This window comes from Aspergillus fischeri, genomic scaffold, assembly GCF_000149645.3.
Source record: "Aspergillus fischeri NRRL 181 1099437636264 genomic scaffold, whole genome shotgun sequence".
Lineage (NCBI taxonomy): Eukaryota > Fungi > Ascomycota > Eurotiomycetes > Eurotiales > Aspergillaceae > Aspergillus > Aspergillus fischeri.
In genome coordinates this window covers 4,455,295-4,471,157 of record NW_001509762.1, presented here as the reverse complement: position 1 = coordinate 4,471,157, position 15,863 = coordinate 4,455,295, and the positions used below count along the sequence as shown (strand labels likewise).

Here is a 15,863-nt window from a genome sequence, read left to right as displayed (position 1 = left end):
CCAACCCACTTGCATTTCTCAATCAGGACTGGAGTCAGCCAGTGGGAGCTATGAGATGTTACTGTCAGCCCTAAGTTCTCCGCTTTTTCAATAATAATGTGATGATAAGGATAATGCGAACGGCTAACCGGCATGGCATGTTGCTTGTCCATGACATGGTGATGCGGCATAGCATTCGCGCATCTGCTTATCCAGACCTACTGGGGTATCTTTCTTTGTGTCCGAGTGCTGATGCATGTATCTATTAATATTTGCTAGCTACCAGTAATTCTCAAGGAATGTCGTAAATGTTCCAGAAGGAACATCTATATCAATGACGTCATTATGTCACTCACTGCTACGCTGTACCTCTCTATTAAGGTACCAGAAGGTACCCGTGGTAAGAGATGGATATGATCCTTGAAAGTTATTTATGTATAGTAGAAATATATGACAAGAGTAGCTTATAGACAACTGATAAAAAGACTATGTACTGCGTCAAACACATCAACAACTCTTACAGTGGAGCAGTGGTACAGTAGTACGGCAATGGCTATACCACAGTTGCTTCACGGACGATAGTGTCGCCTTGGGCGGTAGGGGCTATGTAATTGACCTCCCCCTCCCCAGCTAGTATCAACGCCAGTTTGATACCCAGGGTAGATCCTACCCGGGCCAGAATGGTTCGGACCTGGTGGCTCTGTTCTGGAGTTGCCAGGCCGCACGATGAGATATACCACAACGGCCAGACCATACTGTACCCCTGGAAAGCACGAATGTGCAGCTTCCCCTCCGAAGAGGTCGGGATCGGATTGCCCATCGCATCAACATGTCCAAAAGCAAAGGGGATGCTCCGGCACACATCCGTGATCATTTCCTGGATCGACTCCAGAATCATCGGCTCCTCCTGAAGAAGCTCACTGTACACTCTGAATTCGCCAACAGCCGATGCAAGAAGGTCGCGGAGCCGAAGTATGACTTTGAGTAGGATGATGCGAACCGCACGGTAGTAGTTCCATATCGCTGCGATCGTTATCTGCTGATAGGTCATTAAAGACTCGTGTGTCCGCGAGTAGACGATGAGCGGGAGCCAGTTATCGGGCAGACCCTGACTCCACGCTGCGAACTCCAAATCCACCGATTTGGCGTCTTCCATGCACGAGACCAGCCTGCCCACATCCTCCGCTCCGGCCGAGGCCTGCAAGGACGAACTCTCAAGGAATATCTGGCTAACTTTCGATGCGAGGAGCATCAGCCGGTGCACGGGATCCGCACTGTCCAGCAGTCCAGCTATCCAATCAGTCTTGAATCGAGGCTTGTCGCCCAGGGCCAAGAACTCGGTATGCTGATGCTTGTCAGTCTCTACCCGCAGATACCCAAACGGAGACAAAAACATACCGTATGCGTATAGGCAAAGTTGAACAGATCTCGACCCTGCGCGTGGCCGAACTGACTCATACCCCTCAGTTTCATCAGGATCTCCAACCCCACCGTATGCGAACTCGCAAGTCCATTGCGCTCCCCAGTAATATCCTCAAATATGGAAAGCAGAACCACCGACGCCAGCGTCTCGTCCCGGACAGCTTGTGTCCGAGATTCCAGCGCCTGCCGTAGGCGCTGCAGAGCCATACCGTACAGATACCGCGCCTTGACAATCAACGAGGGTTCCCGGATCTCATTGCTAAGAGTGACAAGAGCCGTCGCGTCCACCGCCAGTCGCAGCGACGATGACGATGCGGAGCACTCCTTCTCGCTGGCATCCCTGCACAGAGCGTACAGCGACGGCAGGAACCCCAGGTGGCTGATACACTCGCCCGTCTCATTCGAGCAAGTGTACTGGTCGAAGAAGAAGCAAATCGCCCGCTCTTCCCACGTCGAGTCGGCGATCTGACGAGTCAATAGAGGAGAACACTTCTGTCCCGAGTCGTCAACCGTACGCGGCGTTGTAGCCTGGATCTTTCCCGCGCCGCTAGAAGTCGACTTGTCAGACCGGTGTTTCTTCACCATGCGCTGCACCTTCTGCGTCTCGTCCCTGAAAATGGTATCGGGCCGATAACCCGGACATGGCCGGCCATAGACGACGCAATTCCGGCACTCTGGCAGCGCCTCATCGCACTTGAATATATTAGCTCACGACAGCTTAAAGATAGGACAGGAAGCAAGATGATTTTGACTCACCCGCACTTTTCGTTTAAGGCAAAGATAGCAACCTGTGCTCGGTCTTCCTCCATATACCATATTTACATCACTCGCAGAGTTACAGAACGGCAGAGAGCCTGAAGAGATCGGAGATGATGTGTTGTGACTTTAGTTATGGTTGTGGCTTCAAATCCAAGATGCAGATGTACTGAATCCGTCTGCCTGCCGCCTGGACATGGTTGATGGTGTGACCCAGTAAGATGACGGCCGGCTGTAGGTTCCTTGTATCTGCGCTTCTTTCTGAACCTACGACAAGAGATGAATACAACAAGATATCAAGACAGAATCTTGGTAGGGACACCCCTGCTTTGTTTCATGGATAATCGTGGAAGATTGGACAGAGGCTCCTGCCGGCTGACAGGGACATGGATGGAGTCGTGTATTAGTCATTGCCTCGGATAACTGCCCATCCCAGTTACGCATAAAGGCACATGAATCCATGGTCAACAGCATTTAAGGGTTTCAACAGTGTCTCAGCTCGTAGCCAATTTCCCGCTATTTACGAAAAAGATAGCCAGCTGTGCGGCGGATCAAATGAGAGGAACAGAGCTTGGTTCTATAATGCCTATTGATATGCAAGTATATATGCCGGAAGCAGTAACAACATGACAACGAAGACCGCGACTATGAGACCACTTCTCGTCACAAGATGGAAACCAAATTCCTAGATGCAAATACATCGCCTCCCGAGGTGGGTATCATCGAACCGGCGAGGAAAAATTAAACCACGTCGAAGGTACTGTATCAAAACCCGCTGACTCCCATTCGAAACCCGCTGACTCCCAGTTGGTATGGATGACAAGAATGGAAACGAAAAGACAATCCAACACCCAATATCTATGCAAAAGGTTTGATGACAAAAAGTTAGCTGATCTCGAGATTGTGGCCCACCACCCTGCTCGCAAGCCTGACAGACGATCATCGACGACCGGTGAGATTAGACTTAAATTGCACATTGTCCAATGCTCTTCTCAATGGATCAAATAGTGCACGGAATAGAGGTGAATAGAGGCGCGATGAACTTATTCAGTCTCGAATAGTACGACAGGAGAATAATCACGAAGCAGGGGCATCCGGCATGAGGTGGTCGTCATCATTATTGTTCAAGGGCATGGTCGGAGGTGGATCTGAAAAGAGCGTTCGGTGTCTAGCTGGACGAGACGAACAATTCAAGGAGAGGTCATCTTGGCTGCTTTGTTGGCGTGGGCGTAATCCGGGAGTGCTGGCGGTACTCTCCACAACAGCACCACCATCATCATCTTCTGGAGGGGAGAATGTCCACACCTATGGAATTATATCAAGTTAGACATGTATACTGAGGTTTTAGTTGGGCCACTCACCTCCATAACAGTCCGACCCGACCGGTTAGCCAGGATCACCGCCTTTTCGTCTTCAAATGCAACTCTCCAAACTGACTCTGCAGGCGTGGACAACTCTCTGAGGAGTTGGCCTGTTTGTAAGCTCCACACCTTGACGCGACCATCGCTACCACCGCTGACAATACGCGAACTATCGAACTGAAGACTGGTCACGCTATTGTCATGAGCCGCCAGACGATGGATAGGTGCCATCTTCGTCAATGACCAAACGCGCACCGATCCATCAGATCCGCCAGTAACCAGAGTGTCGCCTCGCATCTGCAATTGCCCGACAAGGGATGTATGTCCCTGAAGAATAGCATGACACTGACCAGAGTGCGGATCCCAGATTCGGACACTGGTGTCCAGACTGCCGGTAGCGATTCGCCTGCCGTCAAAGGCAATCGCGTAGATTTGACTGAAATGGCCCGACAGTGTTCGTTGACACCGTCCTTCTGATATGCTCCAAATTCGGGCGGTAGTATCGTAGCTTCCAGAAACAATGATATCCCCGTGGATGGCCAGACACCGAACGCTTGCCTGGTGCCCGACCAGGACATTTCGACAGGTGCCTGTTGTCAAATCCCATATGCGCAGCGTGGTATCTCTTGATCCAGAGATGGCCGTATTCTTATCGGACATCTTCAAGCAACGCACAGTCGATGTGTGGCCCCGTAAAAGGTAAATGCCAGCTCTGGTGGCACTGTTAGCCATTTTCCTCCCAGAAAAGCCGAGCTGAGACGTCCACAGCGTCATCAGGTACCACTTACCCGGTAGCCATGTTCCAGACTCTGACCTCCCGGTCGCAACCGCCACTCACCAGAATGTCGTCCCACGGTACCATGGCCCAAACACCCATGACATGACCTTGTAATGTTTTCTGATTGTTCCCGTCGGTATCGTATACATGAATTTTGGCGTTGTCCAGCGCAAGTACGATATATTTTGAGGTAAGATGCAAGCTCGTGACGACACCTTGATCTGGCGTGATGTGCCGTTGGGTGCAACGGCCTCCTTTGTTCCAAGCCGACTCCACCATGTATTTTTGCTTGAAATGAGATCTATATGACAAGGGTCGAGTCCGTCGCTTCCGTGAGGCTAAAGAGAGCCAGTCCGCAGAGCCAGAGCGAGGTAGATCGAAAGGATTATCTGAAGGATGTAAACCCGAGACTTTCCTCTGCAGCCCGTTCAGGGAGCGTGTGCTCGAAACCGAAGGCAGGTGGAAGGGGTCAATGAAATCTCCCGACGGTCTCCGGTAAGCATAAGCGTGCTTCTCGCAGAGGTTTTTCCAGGTAATATCGTCGCTCAGGAGGTCACGCCAACGTCTTGAAACCTGAGAGGCTCTCGCCAAGGTTTTCGGGTCGTCGATGAATGAGAGAACCTAGTGTAATGAAGGGCGCTTAGGTCAGTTCTGTCCGGCAAAGTCAAGCGATCGTCAACGGAAAGCTTACCCTCAAGCAAAGTTCAGTTGGGAAGACTTGAAAAGGATCTTTCCTTAACCGTGGAGTGACATAACTTGACACAAAGCTGAGAAGCTGACTGTCGCACAGACCGAGTACACCCTCCAAAAACCTCTGCTTCTTCGCGCTGGACAAAGAAGTAAAATGTATCCTGGCATTCAGGAGAAAGGCATCATCGTCCTCGTCTGAAGACTGCCACGTTGGAGGTCTCTGGTGAGGGGTCGGGCTAGGGGCCGGAGTCGGAGGTGACGCAGGTGCGGAGGGTAATAGACTCGGAGGAATAGCAGTAGCGGTCTTGTTGGAGGACAGAGATCTCGAGTGGGAGCCTGAATTCCGTGCGGCAGATGATCTGGAATGTGCAGTCTCCAACTGCTCAGAAACAATACGCGGAGTCATCCCGTTGTCCACCCGTTCGATGAATGACGCCCGACGAGTGTGTTCGCGAACTGCCGTGGATGGTATGACGGTTACAACATGCACTTGTGTCGACGGCAAACGACGATTATCGATATGGACTTGCAAAAGCCTTTTGAGGATCGACTTCGATCATAGAGAACGTATCGCTTCTCTTGAGAGGGAGCAAAACAAATATTGTAAGACAGAAAGGTGGTGAGGAGGTCAAACGAGGACTGATATTGAGTGAGGAAAGAGAAAGTGAGATGATGACAAACGGATAGACTCCGATGCGAGAGCGCTAGAGGAAGCGCTCTGACGAAAGAAGGAAATAGGGGGGATAGGGAAAAAAACTGAAAAGAAATGGGAGTATTTTATTTTATTTTTCTTTTGAGAAAGTGAAGTTGGGAAAAATTACTCGAGGAGGAAAACGGGAGAAGGTCAGCTACAGCCAGCAACAGCGGCTACTTTGACGCCATTCAGATGCCTGAAAAAGAAGGCCGAATGTATACCAAAACGGCAAGCAAGCGGTCCTAAGACTGGCGGGAGGAGAGACAGTGAGGTAGCGTCTGGAGTCTGGAGTCTGGAGTCTGGATCATGTGGTGGACGTCTTGCCGGGTCAGGTGCGGGCCTTATGAATAGCATAATCCGGAGTCAATTACCCTAGAGGCTTAGGTACGCGGTATCTGGGCCACTCCCGTCTAGACGTGGGAGAAATAGGTACTTTGTAGATAGTTCTCCGCAGATCTTGATATGGCACAGGAAAAGCTAGGTCTCTCAGCGTCGGAAAGAAAAACACGTCAAGTCTGCAGTATGAGACAGTAGTAGGCGAATAAAATCAACCAATTTTCATCTGCTTTCAAACGATATGATGTTGAACAGAGGTATATGATTTCTGATGATCATCTTGTCTCCACAGTTGACGATAAGAGGATACCAGGTTCCACAAGGCGAAAAAATAGTGGTAATGACAAACTCTGGGCAATCTCAACAGACACAATCACAGTGAGCAAGAAATCATATAGATATGTACATCTGAGTTATCTTTTCCTTCGCAGATCCCTCGTCACTAGTAGACTTCTTAGTATGCTAGCTGAAGAGCAGAATCCAGAGGTATAATAACCCCTCGTATTGGCGCAGTGGCACAGGCAAACCTCCAAGCTCGCAAGTCTGGCGTCAAAGGAGGCGAAGAAAATTGCAGAATTAGTCGTACTTCAGCCACCACATGCCTGGCTATATCTGCTTTAATTGACTAATGTCCCCATGGAGTGTCAGATGGCTCTATTCGATTATCTTATCAGTCGCTTCGGATCTGCAACATTCTGGGCCGAACAGAATCAGCACTCCAAATACGTATCTCATCCATGGACTCTTTAGCCGTTCAAATTCCCAGATTTAGTGATACGGTTGTCCCGAGACCCTGGGTTGGCAAACAACAATATCTTCAAACCATGGAACAAAATGTCCCAGGTATCGTCCGGACATGACGAATGGTTTCATCATCAATGTGAAGGCGCTGAACACAAGGCTATACTATACAGTAGTTCAACCGGCACAAGCACACAAACAACAGTCGCATATAAAATTTAGAATAATACAGTAAGTCAGAGCAGAGCGACAGCTCTTCCAGTAGAATGAGGTACCGGTATAGCACAAGACAGGGTAACGGTTAAAAAGACGCTATAGCTCTTGAGAAGCATTTGGATCCTTCCTTTGAACGCGCAAAGTCTATAATATTCAAGATCGCCATGAGTTCATTCTTCTAGGCTCGCGGAGGAGTCCCAAGTCTGAAACCAGACCGGAGCCAGATTTCTAGTCAAATTAGATCACAGACATAGGGATTAGTAGGCAAGAGGGTTCAAAGCAGAACCACGTTAGTGAGCATGACCGAGTTGCAAGAACATCGGCAGTATCATGCCGATGACAGAAGCGACCAGATCCCGCATGGACTTGTCGGCTTTAGTAGGGATGTCTCTGGACTCGCCATATCCATTCATTGGTAGTTCGCGCAACTCCGAGTTCGGGCTGTTCTCCTGCATTGTATGCATGGCAACGTAACTAAAGACGGTTAGTCACCATTGTCTCTTGCAGTCAGCGAGACCAGAAGAAAACCTACAGAAACGTTCCAGCAGAGAATAGCAACAGCATCCCAGTCCTCCACAAAGTGGCTGCCTCGTCACTGCTAGAGCCCGAGCCCACGATCCGCACGAAGAGAAATGTTGCCAATGCGCCAAAGGGAGCCGCCAGGCTGAAGACCACCAGATGCGCTCTCGCGGTCCGACTAGACACGCCCTGCTTGAGCAACACCGATGTAAGACCAAAGGACGCAGGAGCTTTGTGCACCATAATAGCCAGGAAGATGATAAAACTCAAACCGGTATCGGAGGTAGATGCACCCAGAGCAATGCCGTCAGCTGCCGCATGGATGACGAGACCGGTGGTTGTCGCAAAGCTATGGCTTCGACTAGAGGTACTGCCGGCGTCCAACAACCCTCCTTCTCTGGAGGGGGAGGGGTTGCGTCGCAATCCGGACCCCAGATTGTCCAGAGAAATGTGGTAGGGCGGTCTTTGTTGCTTTGAAGGCGTTGCGAAATCGGGTAGTTTATCGATAAGGTACATCAGGATAAAACCGCTGATCAGGGCAACTCCAATCCAAGCATGTGAAGAGTTCTCTTCTTTATGTCCATTGTGTTCATCCTTATTCGAATCACCCTCGTCCTCTCGCTGCAGCAATTTAGACTGGTCGTCGCGCGTAATGCCCACTGTCTGTATGAGTGGAAGTGTAGAATCTGCTTCCTTGTTCGAGTTGGAGAAATCGACCGCAGCGACATCCGGGAATGATCGGTGTTGCCATTCCACGGCCGGCATTGAACGAGTGCTGAGACCTTTTCGATCATTATGCGAGTTCGCACTGTAAAGAGTCTCCACGCCCTCAGGAATGATAACAATTAAAGATGTCCCAACCAAAACTCCCATTCCAAGGGAAGAGATCAATCGCAACTGCGAGGGGGAAAGTGTAAAGGCGAGCGGTAATGAGCCAACAACGAAGGATCTACATCAAGACGAGACATCCATTAGTTTTCTATTTTTCCCAGAAGACGAATATGATCTCAATGCTCACGTAATTGCCATCACAATGCTCAAAGCGAGCAAAGTGAAGAGTCCCTCCATTGTCAACCTTTCGTCCCAAGAGCTTCTGTCTCCGCCTTATAGGACCTCAAACATGATGTCAGTTGCGCGATTGGTCGAATAGCTTGCGCTGGTTGGGTGTCAGTAGGCACTGAGGCTATGACTGAGCCTTGACAGAAGTGTTCGAATGAGAATATAAACGAGTCCGATTGAGGAGTAGATAGTCTATACTGAAATTACTCCGTTTGGGATTATGAAGGAGAGACCGCAGACGGACGACTAAACGTGGCGTGGCCAAGCAGATTGTGATCCGCCGCAAAGGGAACAGTCCCAGAGACCCACAAAGCAGAAGAGGGAAATGTTTCAGGAACAAGGAGACTTAAAACTCCGCACGGAGTAGATAGTCGAGCAATAGCAGTGATTTTTCAAATTTGGGACTAAATAATAGGCGAGCAGGTACATGCCGCTTCTGTCAATTCTTGATGAAAGGCATGAATCTAAGTTCGCCAACCAGCTGGTTCTTTGTTCCTCAATTCTTCTCAGTAATAATTGCGGATCGACATCTAGCTTTGCACGTGCTGACGTCGAATCCTAAGGATCCAAGGCTTCGTTTTTGAGTCTCAGGACCTTCTAGTACGATTTCAATGCTACTATATCACAGAGCTGGTATGGTAACGCAGCTATTCAATAGTGGCTGAATAGCATGAGGATAGCCGACGTGACCAAGCCCTGAATCCTGATCAGCATTTGACCAAGAATTGGTCATACTGAGCGGTCTACTAAACATTTGATGAAGAAGCCTCAAATTCAGCACGACACACTATCATAGTCTCTGCGTCTTCTGATTCCCGGCAATTCTATGATGAGAATGATGCTCTTGCCTAATGTTCATTAAATGTATTTATTAGATTCGACATTGCCTCGGTCACATCTCCATACATGGCAGTCGACCAGTCAAGGTTGGCATCAAAAAAGCCCATGTACCACTTAATTATCGCCAACAGACCAAGCACATTGAAGACAAGATAAGCAGGGGAAAGAAGGACATTTAGCATCAGTTCCGTTTCCCTTCAACTCACCGGGCAGGTAGCTTGTCTGTGTGTTACAAGCGGTCCTCTTTTGATATCACTGGACTCAGGCCTTGCGGGCTTCAAGTTCATCCTGTGCTCTTTGATCGCTGGCAACAATGCAAGCTTCATCACAATTATTTGTTGAAGTTGATGGACACAGCTGGCTCTGACGCAGATCTGCCCCAGTGGATGCTACCCCGGGATCTGCAGCCACACTCTCTCGGACACGAAGCCGCGTGGATGAAGATCCGGCCTGGCACTGGTCACCAAATGCTATACCTACGCTATGCGTCCCGCCATCGCCATCTGTGATTCTGCATTTACTCAGCTCCAGATGTCCTAGCAACATTGTAGCGTGCCTCTAGCTCCTGTTCCGGAACATTTGGGATTGCATTAGCCCCAAAGCTTTCAATGTCATCCTGCCGCCAGAACTTCTCCTGGATGGATCGCCGCTACTGTTGCCTTCAAGGCCGGCCGTAGCGTCATAGTCGTGTAGTACTTGTTCGATCTCCTCGCCCTCACCGGTAGCATGGACTATGTGAGCAAACGCACAGTGAACCTGAAGGTTTGTCGACATTAGAAACCCTCGCAGGTTTCTACCAAAGAACACCGTTGTTGCTGAAGAACAGAGACAACAGTTTCCACAAACAGTTCTTTCTGAGTCCCTTCTGCGCTATTCGTTTTTTCTTCAAATACCCTGCCTCAGTCTTGGCCATATGTTGACTGACAGACTCGGGACCTGTAGAAGAAGGCATCGATAGGTTGCCCCTGCATGGTATTGATTAGCTCTTTGAGGCCCTGATACGATAATCTTATCTATCCCCTTCTTCATCTATGATGCAGGTAGCGACCCATTGAGCTTTGACGAGAGGCAAATGAGATTCTCCGGTACACTATCTGTGGGTTTGTCGGGATTGAGGAAGCTCGCATGTTGCCACTGGAGAGCATGATTATGGTCCAAGAACAGAGACAGCGGCTTCCGCAACTCAGGTATAGATTGCGGAGTGTCGGTTCGTCCAACTTGTGTGTGTAGAGATTGTGGTAGCATCATGACATATGCTCGGTGATCTGAAGACAGGAACGTCCGATATATCAAGCAAGTAGACTCATGTAGTCATAATCTAGAGTGTTGAAACGGCCGATTTCCTCTTTAAAAAACCATTGCCAAAGGTGCTTCCTTGAAGGTACTTGGTATAGGATGCATCATATGATGCCTAGGTAAGGTAGATTTCATGTCGATCTTGGGAGACTAGAAGGTGTCTTAATAACATAGAGTATTAGTACCCAGCCGACAATGCTAAACGAATGATAAACTTACTAGTTGTTAATGGGCATTGTGTGTCCCTTGCGCTTATCCTTGAGTATCCAAGTGACCGTCTCAGCATTTTCTTGCATGTAAGGTCTCTTTTCCGAATATGAGCCTTGATTTCCACGATTAAGAATGCTTCTTCAACCCGATTGAGTCCATACATATAGCTACTGCATGGGTTCCCATGCTGGCTTGACTGAAGTTAACCTTGAAGGCAAGACGTCGTCTACGCCAATTACAGTCTGAGTCAGGGATATTCACAGCTAGCGCGTTGAGGAAAGCCTCAGCGCCTGATTGACATATCCCTCGTCGCTGGTTTGTTTGAATGCCTGGCCCTCCTGCTCAGTCGCCGGTGTCAAATGCAAGTCAGTTGCCCCCGGTTAATACTCGTAATAGAAGTCAAGCCTCGAACGAACGCCGGGCAAATAGCGAGGAATATTTTCCCAGACAGCGATTTTCTGCTGTTTCTCATATTCATTTTTGTTCGATCACGCAGTTCACAAAGAATGGATCCATCTCGTTAGAGTCCCGATGCTCGACGTTTTTGAATTTAGCTACAAAGGCAGAATATATGCCCTTCCAAATCGGCAGTCACTTCATCAAGATACTCATCCTCTTTGTTAACATCGTATTCGCGGGATATGGCACATTTCTCCCTGCCTCTCTCAAGTGCAGCCTCTCGCGGCCGTTAGGCAATGATATGTGCGGTGCCATAATCAAGCCGGGCTCTGCCCGTGTGTGGTCGAGGAGCTCTGTTTGCCATGTCTGCGTGGTGTAGAGTGAGGTGCAGTCAATGTCATAGTAGATGAAGTGCATGAAGGTTATCGAATGGTCGATATCGATGGTAAACCGTTGGTTGTTGTCATCATCTCGCCAGCTCTCCCTTCAGTGTCACGCTGGCTCGTCTGCAGGGCCCCTGGGGTCGAATTTGTCTGACCGGGAGCTGCAGGCTCACCATGACCCCCGTTACCGCCAGGTCCGGCTTGATTTTCTACATCTTCCGCGTTGGGCTTCGGGGCTTCGGCCTACTGCAGGTGCATCCCGGCCATTTGAGGATTGCCAGCGCCCCGTCCAGTGCCACTTGTGGACTCCAGCCTGATTGTCATTAGCCGCGAGGCCTTCAAGATTGATCGTTTACCATTCAAGGCCCTTGGGAGGCTCCCACTTGAGCACAGGGCGCTGCCGGCCCCTGACAAAAGGTCTGAGTCGTTGCCCACCAAAGAAGGGGGCAATGTCGGGGAATGGTGGCTACCGAAGTGAGCGTCAAACAGAATAAAATGCGACCGCCGATGGAGTATGTGAGGGAGAGATTAGGGCATAGCTTTTGAGTCAGCTCCTCACGTGTCATTGACGCATCCATGATACTAGGAAGACACTCTAGGGAGTCTTCGGTCCCTATCCGTGGCGAAGGAGTGGCCTCGACCGTCTTATTCCCGGCCACCTTCATGGGTTTTAGAAGGCCTGCAATGATGCTTGAACACCCGATGAAGAAGCTTGAGCGTGACCTGACTGAGAGAACACCGTTACTGTACACGGCCACCGCCTATACTTCTTCCATAACCAGGGGAAAGGTGTACTTGAGCTCGCGCAAGCGAGCTGCGCCTTCCACAGTCGATTCCGCCTCCGTAACAGGGGGTAAATGCAGTACGGGTTCCCTCGACGAATGCATTCTGTGCAGCAATCCATGCCACATAGCCATCGTCTCCTGGAAGGAGACTGAGCAGGCGCTGCCCGCGGTAATGATGCCATTCATCTTCGGTGAACCCGACCCCAGGAGGCTGAGGGTAGCCAAGCTCAGAGTGACGAGCGGCGCAGAATTTCCTGCAGGTATTCATTTCCTCGTTCCGAACCGTCAATAAACCATTATGATATCGGAAGGGAAACATTTGCATGACTTACCTTGATGACCTTCTTGGCTCCTTTGAGCCTGTGTGTGTCATCATTCACCCATGGAACAGTAGCCCTTCAGGGTGTTCTGAACACCGGCTGACCTCTCTGTAAAAATGACAGTTTCTAGGTACTTATGATCTCGTCGCGGTCAATCAACTCGCTTAGGTCCGGACTGGACGGCAAGACTCTTTCATCAGCCATCTTCTATCAGGATCCAATACCGCTAGACTGTCCAGACGATGTACTCCTGTCTAGGGATTACATATCACAGTTACGGTGTTATAACCTTTTGACAGTTATCTGAGATGGAGAATGTGAGGAGAGATCTGCGGCGCTGGAGCAGGTCCGGTTGGATGCTTGCAACTCAACATAGAAAGTGAATGATGCAAGATTCTCAAGGCCTCGCTCTTAGATAATGGTCTGGTCTGGTGTCGAAGACATTCACAATCAGGTTCTCCCTGCGAGATGAAGAGCAGGGCAGTTCACAAGCCAGTAGTTCCCACCCTGATCAAGGCAATTGACTCTGCTTTTTTCACTGTCATTACTCTGATTTAGATACACCGATTTGGATTTAGTACGGTGAATAATACTCGGTTCGCCCAACTTCCAAAGATGAGAGTAATTTCGTTGACATTTTCCAGCAGAACTCGGTTTAACAGATTTTCAGGCTGTTATGTTGCCTCTCCAACCAATGCATTGAGTCTACCCAAGACAAAGAATCAAGTCTTTTGCATGATTTGAATAGTCACCTACTGCGGCGGTTGTGGTCATCGCGAATCAGGGTTCCAATGGGGGCGACGTCATGCGGTAGGCAAGTATGCACTTCAGTAGAGCTAATATCTCCATAAGACGGTGCGGTGAAGACGGCCTGTCAAATTCGGTTGTCTCAGTCGTCTGTCGAGCCCATATCATCGAAGCGACGCAAATGGGGCATCGATGCAAGCTTAGTCACAGATAAGAGCTGCGAGATATTGGCAATTCCGTTGCTAGCGAGGCCACCAGTCGCATCAGAGTCCCCTAGCACTCGGGCGATCTTCGCACCTTCGCCGGTGGCATGGAGTATGTTCGCGATGGCACAGTGAACTTGAAGTAAAATAGGTGAAGCCAATGGGGATCCACCGTGGGCTGTCATGCTGATAGTTCCACTCGCTGGCAGCTCAGCTCGATGGGCTGTTGCAAAACCACGGTAGGTCTTGACACGATATTGGTTTATAGTGTCTGTTGTCTGTTCGAGTGCAAGACTGAATCGTCGAAATTGCGCGTGCATAGGTAGGGAGAGCGTCATCACACTTACCATGGAGTTAATGTCCTGGTAATTGAAGTTCAGTTGGGAACGAACGCTCGGGAAATAACGAAAAATGTTCGTCCAAACATCTAAGAAGGTCTGAAACGATACTCTGGGCAAGTTGGTGCAACTTATTGCCCGCCCCAGCCTGAGTGTGCCTCGGCAAGGTTAACTCTACCACCTGATGGAAGGTACCTGAACGTTTCCCGGAGGAGCTTCACGGTCTCGTCGTCCGCATCCAAGGGCACGTAGCTGTTCAGTGTGGAGCGTACTTCCCCGGGCATCTCCACGGAAAGGGTGAGATTTTTTGTCGCCTCACTTAAATCAGAGTAGCTTGTACCCCGATTGGGCTGCATGCTTCGATAATCGGCCATCTTTTGGTTGCGAATCGAATAGATAGTTATGATCAACATTCAATAACGATAGACGGGAAAGATATCTGGACGATGTACTCTATAGTTCAGGGGTATATATAAGAGTTATGGTGATATAGATAATTTTTTGACAGTTATCGGAGTCGGAGAAGGTGTGGAGAGATCTGCGGCAGATCCAGTTGCAGCTCGGCTTACAATGAGACCTTTCCAATTCAAGACTCTCAGGGCCTTCGTTGCTCTGATAATGGTGGCTGATGCACAGACAGATTTGAGTGAGGTTGTATGATACAATGGTTACCAGCACAATATCGCTGCACCGCGCATTTAACCATGGTATCCTCTTCGCTGAATCCTAATCCGCTGTCACCAGAATAGTATCACCCCAATAGTATTACTTAGGCAGCAAACTTGGAACTACATTACCTCTCCTTCAAGAAACGACCCCGCATACGAACCTGCTGAACTTCTGAATATGGAATCAGTAGCTCAGTACTTGACTCGGATCGTTCGACAAACCGAGCAAGTTCAAGCTCTTGCTAAATTGGCGACTGCAACCCTCGCTGGCCGTCAGCCAGATGAACCTAGCCGGGTTACCGCTCAGCAAGAATCATCTCCACCAGCCCAATATGAGAACTATCTCAGAGACGGTGAAGGACTCCAACTGTATGTCCCCTTGTATTGCAGTTTTCGCGGGGATATCGTGATACGGGAGCGCGAATACGCCCGAGAGTATGCGCTATTAGCATCTGGGCTGCAGCCTGAACGAGAATTTCAGGACTCGTGTGTTTTCTGGGTTGACAGCTCCTTTGCGAGGACTCGTCCCCATACTTCAGCTGATCCAACCAAAAGAACGTCTGCTGCGGCTGCTGTGGTGTACAAAAAATGGCCTAACAAGAAAGAATGGAAGTTTAGAGCTTTTGGTCTGGCAAAAGTCCACTCCTCTAACTTAGCCGAGCTCTTCGCTATCAAAGCGGCGCTCGAGGTGGCTGCGGAGATTGCCCAAGAGCACAACTGTTTGAGGAAAATGACAATCTTCACTGATTCTCAAGCAGCATTGATGGAGATTTCGAAGTTTCCCTATGCAACAAGTATTGCGGAAAACATAGTATCGTCATTCATCAAAGCGGCATTGCTGCTATACAAACTGGGTATTCGGCTTGAGGTGCGGTGGGTTCCAGGGCACAAGAGGGTCCCAGGGAACGTGGCAGCTGATTCACTGGCTAAAAGAGCTCGGAAATCTGTCGCGATATTGCCTCTCAATTTGACGTTTGAGCAGGAGGCATTGTTCCCGTTGCCATAAACACAGCCTTGAGCGAGGATACCTGAGCAACGTGTGAGACAATGCGTTGTGATACACTACCTATGGAAGCAAGATTTAATTAGCTGACATCACGAGACCTGGAGTTATCAATAGAAG

General features: G+C 49.4%; 5 protein-coding genes across 5 annotated transcripts, besides 2 other annotated features; all 5 read right to left on the bottom strand.

Annotated features, from left to right (window-relative positions):
- Nucleotides 1-532: 532 nt before the first annotated feature.
- Nucleotides 533-1,986, bottom strand: NFIA_087260 (putative C6 transcription factor; the record flags this gene model as incomplete). Its single annotated transcript, XM_001260666.1, has 2 exons — nucleotides 533-1,324; nucleotides 1,378-1,986. The coding sequence occupies 2 exons, from the start codon at nucleotides 1,984-1,986 to the stop codon at nucleotides 533-535; spliced, it is 1,401 nt and encodes a 466-aa protein (XP_001260667.1).
- Nucleotides 1,987-3,234: 1,248 nt separating this feature from the next.
- NFIA_087250 (F-box/WD repeat-containing protein) lies at nucleotides 3,235-5,392 on the bottom strand (the record flags this gene model as incomplete). Its single annotated transcript, XM_001260665.1, has 4 exons — nucleotides 3,235-3,462; nucleotides 3,519-4,230; nucleotides 4,307-4,917; nucleotides 4,988-5,392. The coding sequence occupies 4 exons, from the start codon at nucleotides 5,390-5,392 to the stop codon at nucleotides 3,235-3,237; spliced, it is 1,956 nt and encodes a 651-aa protein (XP_001260666.1).
- Nucleotides 5,393-5,957: 565 nt separating this feature from the next.
- Nucleotides 5,958-5,984: a microsatellite.
- A 1,279-nt stretch (nucleotides 5,985-7,263) lies between these two features.
- Nucleotides 7,264-8,560, bottom strand: NFIA_087240 (Mn(2+) transporter ATX2; the record flags this gene model as incomplete). The annotated part of the gene is made up of 3 exons (XM_001260664.1): nucleotides 7,264-7,447; nucleotides 7,506-8,441; nucleotides 8,511-8,560. The coding sequence occupies 3 exons, from the start codon at nucleotides 8,558-8,560 to the stop codon at nucleotides 7,264-7,266; spliced, it is 1,170 nt and encodes a 389-aa protein (XP_001260665.1).
- Nucleotides 8,561-12,031: 3,471 nt separating this feature from the next.
- Nucleotides 12,032-12,732, bottom strand: NFIA_087230 (uncharacterized protein; the record flags this gene model as incomplete). The annotated part of the gene is made up of 2 exons (XM_001260663.1): nucleotides 12,032-12,145; nucleotides 12,475-12,732. The coding sequence occupies 2 exons, from the start codon at nucleotides 12,730-12,732 to the stop codon at nucleotides 12,032-12,034; spliced, it is 372 nt and encodes a 123-aa protein (XP_001260664.1).
- Nucleotides 12,733-13,673: 941 nt separating this feature from the next.
- Nucleotides 13,674-14,446, bottom strand: NFIA_087220 (uncharacterized protein; the record flags this gene model as incomplete). The annotated part of the gene is made up of 2 exons (XM_001260662.1): nucleotides 13,674-14,096; nucleotides 14,246-14,446. 2 exons carry the CDS (start codon nucleotides 14,444-14,446, stop codon nucleotides 13,674-13,676), a joined length of 624 nt encoding a protein of 207 aa, XP_001260663.1.
- An 835-nt stretch (nucleotides 14,447-15,281) lies between these two features.
- Nucleotides 15,282-15,701: a mobile genetic element.
- The last annotated feature ends 162 nt before the right edge of the window (nucleotides 15,702-15,863 follow it).